We start from the raw sequence: 13,624 nt of genomic DNA, 5'->3' as shown, positions 1-13,624 counted from the left end.
TTGCAGCATCTGAAGGGGTGTAGGATTATCTAATGCCATACCCTTTCTTGTATCATGTCCAGTAAAGGGTATTTTAATTACTACATTGTGGGCTCTGAGTGCCTTTTTTATTGGGATCCATAACAAGCCCTCCCGCCAGTGCATTACATTTGGTGTAGTTGTCAGGATCCTGGTGAGAAGGGAAGAAGGATAGCAAGGAAAAGGATGTGTGCCTGCCTAGTCCCATGTGCTGGCATGGGGAACAGTTTCAATGCCAGTGAAGGTTATGCTTTGGGACAGCAGACACATGATTACCCAGCTGGCTGGAGATCCTGTGCACCCATTACCTCCACAGGTTCAGGCAGCAAGCACACAGCTCTCCTGGGTGGTGGGGTCCACCATGCTGGCAGGGCTTCACCAAGGCTTTGGGGTGCTGCTGCAACACTCCCAGGTGACAACTGCAAGGTCTGTTGGATGCTTGTGTCCTTCACGCTGGCAGGGCCTCACCAGGTGCCAGGCATGCACATAAACTCGTGTTATGTTTAAACCTCACACTACGGTCAGGGTTCAGCCCTTGGCCAATGTGTAAACTGGCTTAAATCTGACCAAGGTGTTTGAATGAAAAGCAGCAGGCTGCAAGGAAAGGAGACAGTTCTCTGGGTCCTGAAGTTGCCCCCCACTTGGCAGCTGCCTGGTCCTCAGGAACAGGGGAACCCCTGTGTGAAGGGATAAGGGTTTCATCTTTGTGATTGTAGCCAATGTGTTACTTTGATCAAACTGTATAACTCACTTTGGGAACAGATTGATAAATGCCCCAGCTGTTGAACCAGCAAACTGTATCCATCACAGAATAGAAAAAGGTCCAAGAAAATGGGCCAGGGCCAAGGCCAAACACCCTATATTATGCCCCCTGGAAGTTGACAAAGTAGTCACATAGGGAAAAAAACTGCCAAAGGCTTTTTTTACTTAAAACCAAGAATCAATACATAGAGGGAAAGAGATCAAAACTCCCAGCTGTGTTAAAAGCCATAACTCTGGACAGTAAAGGTATCTTAACTCTCATCCTAAGAAAGAAAATAGCATTCATCATTCATGGGTGAGCGAAGGCAGAAAGAAAATGAGATTATAAAAATTTGCTTACAGGAATGGAAGAGTTAAATGTTGCAGGGGTTAAGTCAAAGCCCCTGGAGAGGTGATAGCTGATGCATCCTGTGCTGCTGCAGAGGCTAACCACAGGAATGGGACAGAGACAAGCCCTAGAAGTACATTATGGAATGACAAAAGGCACAATGTGAAGAGTCAGCATCTTTAATTACTAACTTCGTGAGACACCAGAAAGGGCTGGAAAGTGTCCCAGGATGTAGTGAAAGTCTCCAATTACAAAGCACAACCTACATAAAGAAATAGAAGGAACCTAAGTGATGGATGTAGCCTTGAGTAATCTAGAGATAAGAGGTTTCAGCAGTTACAGTTAACAAGTTGCCCTGAGAGGTAGGTTTGTCCTGTATCACAGGGGAAAGAAGAACAGCAGCTGGAAGAGGAGCAGCCAGACATAGTGACAGAATCATCATCAGTTTCAGTAAGGGTTTTTCAAACAAATGCTTAAGCAACAGAATGAATGTAGGAACCAGAACAGAAGTAATGTTAAAGGAAGATGGCATAGGTAAGTATTAGAAGATATTCATACCTGATAACCAAGTCTGATAACCAAACTTAACTGCTGTAGTGTAGCATTGCTGAAAATTAGCCTTATATACTGCATGATTCCATGGAAGGTGGTAAGACCTTTCCTTTAAAGGAAAGACAAGAAGACAGTAAAAGTCGATGCATAAGTATAACAACATTGACTTAAGGTGCAGTGTAAAGGCTGCCTGGTTATTACAAAGAAGAGACAGAGATGCAGAAATGAAAAAGAAAGTGACTGAGGATATTGAAAGCTGCTTGTGCCTCCTCCTCCAGTGAGGAGCAGAGGTGGCTGTGTGGGACACAGCCGCAGCTCTGACCTCACTACTCTTGTTAGTGCTCTTTCCTGTCCCTGCCTGTGCTCTCTGCCTAAATGCTGCTTCCCCGGTGAAGTAACATGGGTGTTTCTAGGGTTGTGTCTAATCCCATGCCCACACTCTCCACCCAGGTCATCTCCACCCAGGGAATTCCAGCCATTCCTAAAGGTGTCTCTCCAAAATCCAGAGCGGGGGGTAGAGATGTGTGTGGATGAGAACAGGAGACACTCTTAGGTGAGGAAGGAAGCCTCTGCAACTGCTCTTTGTACCAGTGGCCAGAGTCATTCCTCAGCCAACCTAATGCTAATATTTGCACTCCTTCTATGGAGATAAACATTACAGATGTATCTGCTGCACAGAGGCACAGCACTAAATATGCTCCCTGCTGGCAGAAAGAACTTTTGTGGCAATTCCTGAGACTACCCCCATGCTGCCCTGCTTTTTGCTGTTTTTCCACTCTTGCCAATGGTCTGCTTGCAGTAGCAATCATTAGAGCTTTCCCAGCTCTGGTAGTCCAGTTCTTAATAGTTGATGTCATGACATCCAGAGAATTCCTGTTTCCCTGTTTCTGGAAGCCCTTGTTTTCCTGGCTGGTTTTGGGTGTGCTAGCTCCCTGCTCATCAGTTTCTGTTTCCTTTTGGATGGACTTTAGTACGTTGCACTATGGGGGGAAGAAAAGGGGGAGCCCAGACTTCATGCTGCTTCATCCTCCTCCACTCAGCTGGGAATTGTAAGGCGTTAGGAAGAATGTACTGTCAATGGCATGCTGACCTAACTGGGAGGAAAATTTAACTTCCCAATGGATTGTCAAAGGCACCCTTTCTGCTCCTTGTTATGGGCAAGGGAGAAGGGGGAACACTTAAACTGTGTTGTGGTGCCAAAATAGCTGAGGCTGAGCTTGCTCATAACTGCAGGAAGGAAAGACAACTGAGCACTAGGGAGAATCAGGGGAGCTTGTAGCTAAAAGAAGGACTGGGAATGGCTAAGGAGATCTCAAAGTCTTCCTGTGTTCGAGGCTGCTAGAGTAAATCTGAGAAGAGTCAGTGGCAGGGGCCTGACCCAGCATGGTGGGGAGGCAGTGATGGTGCCAGGGGCTGCACGGGAGCAAAGTCAGGGAAAAGAAGCAAGCTCTCTGGCTGGGATGGCTGTGAGCTGGCAGAGGTACCTCTCTCCAGCCCGAGTTCTCCCTGTGCCCTGGGACAAAATTGTCCTCTTGCTACTCATGCCATCTTCCCAGATATGAAATAGGAAGTTAAGTAAGGAAACGAAGATGCTCTGAAGGGAGGGAGAGATGCCAAGAGAGGAGGGATAAGAGTCCCACTGTCCCTGACACACCACGACCTGGAGTCCTGTTTCTTCATTCTGGTTCAATATTAACTCAGCAGGGCTGTGACTCCGCTTATTCTGCTTCCTTTGCAATTCCCCTGCAGCCAGGGCTGTACAGCATGGCGCACACCAAAACCAGCCTACTGAGGGGCCTGCTCTTCTCCAGCCTTCTGCACCTCACCTTGAGCCATGACAGAGGTAAGACTCAAGGGCAGAAGTACCAGTAGATGACAGGAGGAAGAAAGATGGGGTTAGTTCTTTCCAGAGGTAATGCATGTGGCAAGTTTTCTTCCTCAAGTCAGGAGGACAGGCTAAAAGCTTGAAGTTGAGAGCAAAAGGGTGCTGAGAATGGAGTGAATAGAGGAGGATGCAGCAGAATCTGTCAGCTGGTGGCAACAACTCAGTGGATTTTACAGGTCACCTGGGAAATGGCAGGGAAAAGGATTGTGGCTGAGTCCAGGATCGAGTGTAACACAGCCATGGGGCTTTTGGGGATAGAGTTCCTCTGCTGACCTAGGTGGCTTTAATGCTCCATTGCCTCCCCAGGTGTTCCTTATTGAAACTTTAGGTCAAACAAAATATGCCACCTTCCTGCTCACTGCTTCTTTTATTAGATGCTCTAACTGTCTTTCCTTAACACGAGGTTAGTCCTCTTGGACCCACTACTGTGTGAGGGAAGACCTGTCTCCAGATCTCAAATCAGGGGCTCTGAACATGAAATGGAACCAAGCTGTGCTTATCACAGTGGTCTGAGGCGGGCAAGACAAAAATACAGTGGCTGGGGATAGGGAGAGCAGCAGGCTCAAAGCAAACAAGCCTCTAACTGCAAATGTGCAGAGCAGCTTTGCTGAGGAAGCAGTGTTCTTGTCACTTCTGTTACCTAAGTGATGGGAGCTGTGACAGGATGAATTCCAGAGAGCGTGCTCTGATAAGCAAGTGTAGACCTGACAGGGCTTCTCCTCTCTACATGGTGCACTGGGGGAGGCTGGGCTGTGGGATTACCACATCAGCTGCATGTAGTTTTTGGAAACTGAAAGGGGAGACGAAGGTGCCCTCTGGCTGTGAGCAGCCCTATGACTGGCAGTGTTCTGACCCGATAGTTTTCCTGGAAAAGGGGCAGGCATTGTCCCTGCTCAAGCGCCCACGACGTGCCAACAAGGGATTTCTAGAAGAGATGCTTAAGGGAAACCTGGAGCGAGAGTGCCTGGAGGAGATATGCAGTTATGAGGAGGCTTTCGAAGCCCTTGAATCCACTGATCAGACGGTACGTACCGGGAAACATTCCCTCAGCCGTCCTCCGCAGGGAGACGGCAGCAGGTTGCACACGCAGCCAGGGGCCAGGGTTCTAATACTCAGTTCTGTGAACCAAAGATGAGGCTGATGTGTGTGTGCCCCAAGGGGAGCTCAGGCTTTCTTAGGGAGCTTCCCTCCTTGAGACACTCCAGGGAATACAGCTGAAAGCTCAGGTTCTTTTCTCTCCCTCTCTACACATGAAGTGACAAGGTCTCATTGGTCCTGAATAGCATCTTCCACTAGCTCAGCATGCTGCCTCACACATGTGAGCTGCTGTCCCAGACACTTACAGAAGCACTGGCGTAGCAGCCAAACACTGAGTGCAGATGCCTCAAACTCCTTTGAGCTGAAGCTTTTGCACAGTCTGTCCCTGTTTCTGGTTTCCAGACTCACTCATGCTGCTGAATTTGTGCTGCATCCTTTTGGGATTTGTTCCTAGCCCCAAGGAACAATGTCCCTGCTGAATTTCACACTCAAAATACAACAGATAAACAGTTAGGAGCCTAAGGCAGCAAGACACTACCTCTGTGGAGTACTTCAAAAGCAATCAGGCCCAGGCTGCATGGCAGAGATGTATATCCAAAGAGCTGAGCAATACCTACATGGGATCTGTGGCCTTAGAAATTCCAGAGTCAGCTGCTTGGACTTCTGCAATGTAGCCCACTGCACCCTAGAACCCTCTGCTTCCTCTGAAGGTTGATGAAGGTCGTAAACATCTTTGGTCTCTTTAGAAACAACAGTACTGTCTTGATTCCTGAGTCTGATGCATAGGAATGTGGCTTTGTATCGGGTTTTTTGCTTTATTTGCTTTATTTATTCCACAGCAATTGGTATAAACAGAGCTAGGTTAGTCTTTCCTTTTGTTTTGATGGCATGTTCGCTTACTGGTTTGAATTGCAGTAGCCAAGAAAGGTTTGATATTCTGTGTCCCTAAATATATATTTTTCTTTTTTTTTTCTTTTTTACAGGACATATTTTGGTCAAAATACCAAGGTAAGTTGTTTTGAGTCCTGCAGGTACTGTTATCCCTTAGGATGCACTGTCATCCTGGAGAGATGGCTCCCTCTTTTAAGAGCTCACTTTCTAGGGCTAAGCACTTGTGTTTTGTCTCTAGATGATAAACTGGTTGAAATGATGATGCTTATTTGGATTGCTTTCATATAATGTGTCTCTTTCTTCTTATTTTACTAGTATGCCAGGGCCTGGGAATATCCAGGACAGTTCAGGATGCTTGTCTAGAAGGTATGAACTTCATGCTGACTTCAATCTCCTAGATACAGTGAGTGACAGGAACTTGCTTCCTGCAGAGATTGTACAGAAAAAAATTAAACTCATGTTGGAGAAGCCATCCAATTATAGAGAAAAATATCAGTGGAAGAATTTGAAATTATTTCTTCCTCTTTATTTCCCCACTAACCATTTCAACAAACAATCTGGCTTGTGCACTGAAATAGCATGGGGTAAATATCCTTATTCTTGTGACTCAGTCAGGTGTGAGCAGCCTCTCAGAAAGGCTCTGAGCCAAAGCAAAGCACAGAGCCTCAGGGATGGCTCCCTCTGATGAGGGAGAGAAAGCATAGGCTGTGTGCTCTTCTCACAGGAAGAGGATGCCTCTGCTCGTGCAGGCTCATGCACACAGCAGAAGTTAAAGGGATATGGGAGATGGTACTTCTGACCTTGAAAAATGCTACATCCAGTTCCACTGACTCTGGCTTACACTGTTGGGATTTTGACAGGTAACTGCGCTCTTGGGCTGGGCCAGAACTATCGGGGAACAATTAGCCACACCAAGTCTGGGATTGAATGTCAAGTGTGGACAAGCAAATATCCACATATTCCTAAGTAAGATCATCTTCTGCATACCCCTTAAGAGTTCTCCAGGGTGTCCTTCCTTCCTAGCCTAACCAGCTTTGTCTCTCATAGATTTAATGCCACCATTTATCCCAACCTCATTGAGAACTACTGCAGGAACCCAGACAACTCAGAAGGCCCGTGGTGCTATACCCGAGACCCAACGGTGGAACGGGAGGAGTGTCCCATCCCTGTGTGTGGTATGCCACAGCACTCCAGAGACCCCTGCACTCACAGCAAAACACTGCACTGAGACTCACAGTAAAGCAGTCAAGGAGAGGGTTAAGGAGGGGGAATGCTTACACGAACAGAGGTCAGTAGGAGTAGAGAAACTGCATCTTAAAGGGTAAAGGAGCTGAGGAGGAGAAGTCAGAGTTGCCCATACACAATGAGCTGTTTTCTCTAGATTATGCTAATCTAGATCTAAATTAAAACCAGTGTCAGCAGTCCCCTGGAATGTACTACAATATTCTCTAGTCAGTCACCCCAAAATCCTGGTTCAGTTGTCTCTAGTTTGTGACAGCCAAGAGTCATAATGTTTCTTGGTCTGAATTCCTACCTTTAGGACAGAGTAACTACAGTTTGTGTGTGACTGCCTGCCGTAACATTCTCTCCTGTGAAGGTGTGCAGTTTAATACTCACAATCTCAAGAAAAGAGAAGATGCCCTTCTCTCATCATTGCACTGGACATGGAGGACCATCCCCCATTACCCATTCCCATTTCTCCCCAGTACAGAGCTATCTCCCCTGGGGCTTGGCCTCTGTCTCAGAAGAACTGGTAAAGGAGAGAACTTCTCACAGCAAAAGTTTCTCTTCCAAAACCAGAGACTAGAAGCAGCAACTCTTACAAATGAAAGTTAGAGGTCAGCAACCATTTTGACGTGGGGTATTCTGAAATTTTAAAAGCTATTACCATTGCTCTGGTCTGCAGAATCTAACAAACTGAGAAGAAATACTGCTCTGCTTTGAGGCCATCAGGCATCTGTACTATCTCTGTTCACTATTTAATTTCTGGCCTACAGTAGCTTACAGTTACACGTGCATGGATATAGCAGGATTAGAAAAGCCTTGGTTTTGTGCACAGTTCTTTTAGAATCATGTTGACATGGGTCAAAAAACAGAAGCAGCCTCACTGATTAAAGTGAATGCTACTTGCCCAGTGGCTGTTGTGCACCAGAGAGAATAGTCAAATGGGGTGTCTTCACATGGGGAGCCCCCCCGTGCACACGGAGAAGGCACCTTGAGGCCAAGCAAGAATAGATTATTGGGTAATCACTCCCTCAGGAAATGCTGCTTAAAACTTGCAGTCATTAGGACACTCACATGAAAAAGCATGAAAAGTCTTGCAAGGAAATTTTTCACTTATTATTAGATTTAGAAACATTGGCAAAAGTTAAATTTGCCATTTTAATAGCATATAACAGTAAAAGGCTCCCCCAAATATGGCCTAGTTAAGCATTTGAGAATAAGGTGTTGGAGGACCTAATACAGCAGCATTATGATACCTGAGGCACCTACCCATCCCTTGAGCTGGTTCTCAAAGATGCCCCAGAAGGGAACACAGTATTGTTCCTCATATCCTAGTGACAAAGAGAAGTGTGATGAATAGTGCCAGCCTCACTTCACAATACTGCTGGACCACCTCTGACACTGCAATATTTTAGAGGGCCACCACATGCATGAGAACACAATGGGAGCTCCCAAACATAATGGGAGGCCCTATGGAACTCTAGGCTTCAGTAAAGGGGCTCTGTGCTATTTGCTAACAGCACTTCTGAGTGCACAGCTATGGCTTAAATCACAGCTCTCTGTCTTTCCAGGTGAAGACAGAACAACAGTTCCATTTACTCCACGGGCCACACCACCTGCACCAGTGGAGCCTTGTGAACCAGAGAAAGGCATGCTTTACACGGGGACCCTCTCAGTCACTGTGTCTGGAGCCAAGTGTCTGCCATGGAACTCTGAGAAAGCCAAAGAGGTGCTCCATGGAAAACACATTGACCCAGACGTGGAGCTGCAGGAGAATTACTGTCGGAATCCAGACAGAGATGACGAGGGTGTCTGGTGTGTCACAGATGAACCACCCTACTTTGACTACTGTGATCTGCACTACTGCGGTGAGAAGTCTGCATAGGTTTGGGTAGGCACACATTTGAGGCAGTGGCAAATAAGAGCAGGACTAGAATGAAGCGCTTGGCCTGGGAGGCATAGACAAGGATGTATGTGCACCATGCACCTGGGAGTCCTGTTTGTCCATATAGCACATGTATTAACCTGCCTTAGGTGTGTAGTACTGTTACCTCTCTCAGGTGTTCTCCCTGAAAACTCAGTGGTGGACAAGGCGCATTAAAAAGAGCACTGGTGTTTTAAAACATCATTCCTTAATCAGACCCACTGTGTGGGGAAAGGAACATTTACATTGCTGTTAATTATGGTAACTGCAGTTAAGCCTTTTACCATGTTTATCTTTCCATCTCTCTCAGACAGCTTGCTAGAGGATGAGAACCACGAGTTCGAGGGAATATCAGGACGTTCTACCATTCCTCAGGAATTCAAAACCTTCTTTGATGACAAAACTTTTGGTTCAGGTGAAGCAGGTGAGCAAAAACTCTAGATACAGCATGTTTGTAGAAGGGCTGTAGTTTCTTCCTGTTCCTCAGAAACCTCAGCTAGCCAAATGCTGTTAAAAGCAGGGGAAGATACTTAAATTCCTTGAAGAACTCTCAGAAGTCAATATCCAGTTCCAATCATGGAGCTAGTAAGCACTTCCTTCCTAAGATCTTCCAGCTTCGCATACTGACTGCAGACAATAGTTCTGCACTGTGAATCAGGTAAGGTAGCAAAGCCAGACTGCTGTTTTTTCAGATTGTGGCATTCGTCCTTTATTTGAGAAGAAAAAGGTAACAGACCAAAGTGAGAAGGAGCTGTTGGATTCCTACATGGGAGGCAGAGTTGTTGGTGGGGATGACGCAGAAGTTGGCAGCGCCCCCTGGTAAGTACTGGTTTTGCACAGTCTTTGGGAACTGTGTCTTCCTTCTCTTCAGCTCCAGCAGGTAGAAATAAAATGGCTTTCCTATCTCAAGCAGCATGCACAAATTACGGATTCTAATCAAACCTTCTCCAAGTGGTTGACAGAGCAGTACTAAAATATAGCTGTAAAGAAACTCACCTCTTGAATCAAGTATGCAACCACTGGAGAAAAGCAAGTGTGTTGGTGTGTTTCATCTTCATGTCTTCCTCTTTCCAGCTTTGCTGGAACAGAAAGGAGGAGAAACCTCTCCAGGTGAAAGAAATTGGGTAAATGGCCTATTACATAGGATATACATGCCCAGGGAAGACTTTTGCTACAGAGCTACTTATGCAGTTTTGTCAGTATAGTGCAGTGCTGTTTCCTTCTCACTGCCAATTCTGCACTTTCTGCTTGACACCAGGACCCATTCAGCCAGCCACATCTTAAGTCCTGCTAAGGCTTCCTTCCTCCTCATCTCTCAGGCAGGTGATGCTTTACAAAAAGTCTCCTCAAGAGCTGCTGTGTGGTGCCAGCCTCATCAGTGACAGCTGGATCCTGACTGCTGCTCATTGTCTTTTCTATCCACCCTGGGACAAGAACTTAACTACAAATGACATATTGGTGCGGATTGGCAAGCACGTAAGAGCAAAGTAAGAGTCTGGATGAAGTGAGAAGGAACCAGGCTTCTTCTTGCAGTAGTGAGATACTTTGAAGTTGGGCTGTCATTCAGTATCCAAGGAAGTATTATAGCTAATGTTTCATGCCTCTCAATAACAGGATCTAATGGGGCTGTCATTTGCTGCTCTTGCTGATCCTAAAGGTTAAAGTGAAAAGGAGCAAGGAAGCCTGAGAAATCTGAAAGGGTGCTCCTATGTAAAGACAGCATTGTCTCGGAGGGTACAAAGCTGAGAGTATCATGAACTCCGACTCTCAGCTGCTACTGTACAGTGAGTTCTCTCCTTCATAACTATTTCAGATATGAAAAGAATAAAGAGAAGATTGCTCTGTTGGATAAAATCATCATCCATCCCAAGTACAACTGGAGAGAGAACATGGACCGAGACATTGCACTCATGCATTTAAAGAGACCCATCAGCTTCAGTGACTACATCCATCCTGTCTGCCTGCCTACCAAAGAGGTTGTGCAGAGGTGAGGAGGAAAGAGAGAGGGAGAGAGATGACTTCTCAAGGCTATTTTGCAGCAAGAGTGTCAGGTGGGAGAAAGCTGTTACATTTAATTTTACCTGTGCTTCCTTCCATAGGCTGATGCTGGCAGGTTACAAAGGGAGGGTAACTGGTTGGGGAAACTTGAAAGAAACATGGGCCACTAACCCCAGCAACCTGCCCAAAGTTCTGCAACAGGTCAATGTGCCCATTGTAGACCAAAGTACCTGCAAGGCATCCACCAGAGTTAAAGTCACTGACAACATGTTTTGTGCAGGTAAGTAGCACTGGAGCCACAGAAGTCAAGGGCTCTGAGCTCCTGGTGTGACTCGTACAGAAAGGTTACTTTCTGATAAACTTGCAAATGCCCTCCACAAAGAATAACTTCCCTATGACAAGAACTTTCTCAGCTCTCAGAAAACATGAAGGCTGGAGAACTTGAAGCTAGGAATAAAGTTTGCAACACTAACCTGTGTCAGGCACTAGTCTAATGGTACTAGGTGGCAGCAGCAGCTGCGGGAGAACTAAGCACAAATAAAATTATCTTTTCACCAGTATACAGAACAGTTCAGTGACTTCCTAAATTGAAGGCTGCACACCTATTATCCTGTTTCTAGCTTGTCTCAATCTTTTGGAGCCCATTCATACTTATGCCCACAAATTCTGAAGGCTCCTACCTTCCAACATCATACCCTTCTCTTCTAGCATCATACCCTTTTTGAGTAAGAAGGGAAGTGGACACAGAATTCAAGTTACCAAGAGACTATGGATTTATGTACTAGTTTAATAATTCCTGCTGTATTCTTCATTTGTGCAGACTTTATCAGGTCCTACAGGCAAGCCTCCAGTGATCTTTGACTAAATTTGTGCTGCTTTCATCTAAACACATGCGATTGCTTGAGTTAGGATGGAAGCCAATTACATGAGTGTGCTGAAAATACAGAGTGCTTGTGGATTCTTTTTCTACATAACATCCTTTGAAATAGCTCAGATGCAGACATACAGAAAAACACAGGTGATGGGAAAATGCAGACATACTATCTAGTTCATCAGGAATGAGTGAAATCCTTTTCTTCATAGTGAGACTTTAGGAAGACAGCTGGGGAGAGGAATAGCAGAACTTAAGAGTGACAGGAAGGTGAAAGTGGGGACAACAGCGTATCTCTATAGTAAACAGAAGAACAGGGAACAGAGAATATGACAAATAAGTTTCCAAGACAAGAAAAGCACAGTAGCTCAAGCTACAGCTGTTGTACAGTGTCAGTGCACTTGACACTAACAACAATTCTGACGAAAAAACAGGAATGAGAGCACAGAGGGTGGATTCAAGAAAGTTCCAAAGACAGATGCAGAGTTAGAATCTTTACATATGTAAAAAACAAAAGTCCAAGAGTTGACAGAAGCAGCAAACAATCTCATGGGTCTCAAAACATTTATGCCATTTATCCCAAAACTTTAAAGAAACCATGGCCAACAAATGTCAAATGTCCATTTTTCTTGCCTGTAGGTTACAGTCCTGACGACTTAAAGAGAGGAGATGCCTGCGAAGGGGACAGTGGGGGACCTTTTGTAATGAAGGTATGTTCAACAAGTTCAAGCTTATAAGACATACAGAGATAGGTTTGTTCTATGCTGAACTTCATAGTCTAAAAAACAGTAGCAGAGTGGAGCCACAGCTGAGTGGCTGAAGCAAACCCAGCTCATGCCCAAGGTGAGCAATGGAGACGAATCCTGCAGTCATCCAGCCCCATTTCTATACTGAGCTCTCAGCATATTGGGAGATCACCTGCAGGACATATGAGTGATGGCCAATTCTTAACTAGAGATTTAAGAGTAGAGACAAAATTACTCCAACAAACTGTTGGAGATGCCAGTCTGAATCCCAGAGTAGCATCCATCATTAAACAGGCTGGGGCACATCCAAGGTTTAGATCTGAGAGGGCACCCAAGCTGCTAAACAATCCAGAGCACATGTCTTAGGAGGCATGGCTGAGGAAGCTAGGCTTGTTTAGCCTGGAGAAAGGGAAGCTCAGGGGAGACCTACTGAAAGGAGGTTGTAGCTAGGTGGCAGTCAGCCAGCCTCTTCTTCCTGACAAGCAAAGGACAAGAGAAAATGGCCTCAAGCTGTGCCAAAGGAGGTTCAGGTTGGACTGAAAGAGTGCAGTCAGTGCTGTGGTTTAGTTAACATGGTGGTGTTTGATCAAAGGTCAGAGTTGATCTTGGAAGTCTTTTCCAATCTTGGAATCAGAGAATCATTATCAGTCTCTTGCTCCTTGTGCCAATCCCATTTTTTCTTCACTTTAGAACCCAGATGACAACCGCTGGTATCAAGTGGGAATAGTTTCATGGGGAGAAGGCTGTGACCGAGATGGCAAATATGGATTTTACACCCACGTATTCCGCCTGAAAAAGTGGATGCGAAAAGCCATCGAAAAGCATGGGCGATAGATGAAGCATTGACCTTGCTTGCTCTCAGTTTTGCTACAATGCTGCACTTAAAAACACAAGTATAGAAGATCCTGAAGTAAAACAAGTTATATCCTTACAACTTGACAAAGGAAAGTCTTATCCCTTGAAAAATAAAGGCTCTGAAACCCATCTTCTTCCTTTTATTCATGCCGAGTTGAATTGCAGTTGGATCTAAATCATGACAGGAGTACCAGAGTACCAGGAGTACCACAGCACTAGCTGTACTGCTGATTACCTCTTGTGCTTCAAACAAGTTCCCCTCCCTTCCATCAGCTATAATCAACACATTTTGGACCTCATGTAATGGCCTTGTCAGCCATAGCAAGCAAGATTGTGCCCTCATGCACTGTCCCTTTCCTCCCTTCTACTTTTTGACCCATGTATGTACCAGAGATAACCACCCTACAGTACCTGTGGCATTACACAAAACACCAATGTCAAAAGTAAAGTAACTAGAAGCTGTTTTGATCAGATAAACATTGTTCTCAGCTACAACAGCAGGCAATAAATACCAGCACCACTGTGTGCAATT

At 45.5% G+C, this 13,624-nt stretch overlaps 1 protein-coding gene across 2 annotated transcripts; it reads left to right on the top strand.

The window, feature by feature from the left end:
• Positions 1-3,380: 3,380 nt before the first annotated feature.
• F2 (coagulation factor II, thrombin) lies at positions 3,381-13,221 on the top strand. 2 transcript variants are annotated; one of them, XM_069017297.1, is made up of 14 exons: positions 3,381-3,503; positions 4,406-4,569; positions 5,567-5,591; positions 5,790-5,840; positions 6,335-6,440; positions 6,522-6,649; positions 8,270-8,566; positions 8,933-9,046; positions 9,315-9,441; positions 9,942-10,109; positions 10,436-10,609; positions 10,722-10,900; positions 12,131-12,201; positions 12,928-13,221. In XM_069017297.1, the coding sequence occupies exons 1-14, from the start codon at positions 3,425-3,427 to the stop codon at positions 13,069-13,071; spliced, it is 1,827 nt and encodes a 608-aa protein (XP_068873398.1). In that variant the 5' UTR covers positions 3,381-3,424; the 3' UTR covers positions 13,072-13,221. The 2 variants fall into 2 exon arrangements, with proteins under 2 accessions (XP_068873398.1, XP_068873397.1); XM_069017296.1 differs by lacking the exon at positions 3,381-3,503 and having other exon boundaries at positions 4,120-4,569.
• Positions 13,222-13,624: the final 403 nt, after the last annotated feature.

The sequence above is a fragment of the Aphelocoma coerulescens genome, chromosome 5 (assembly GCF_041296385.1).
Source record: "Aphelocoma coerulescens isolate FSJ_1873_10779 chromosome 5, UR_Acoe_1.0, whole genome shotgun sequence".
In the NCBI taxonomy this organism is placed as follows: Eukaryota; Metazoa; Chordata; class Aves; order Passeriformes; family Corvidae; genus Aphelocoma; species Aphelocoma coerulescens.
The sequence above is the reverse complement of the archived record's forward strand: the minus strand, read 5'-3'. Positions and strand labels throughout refer to the sequence as shown.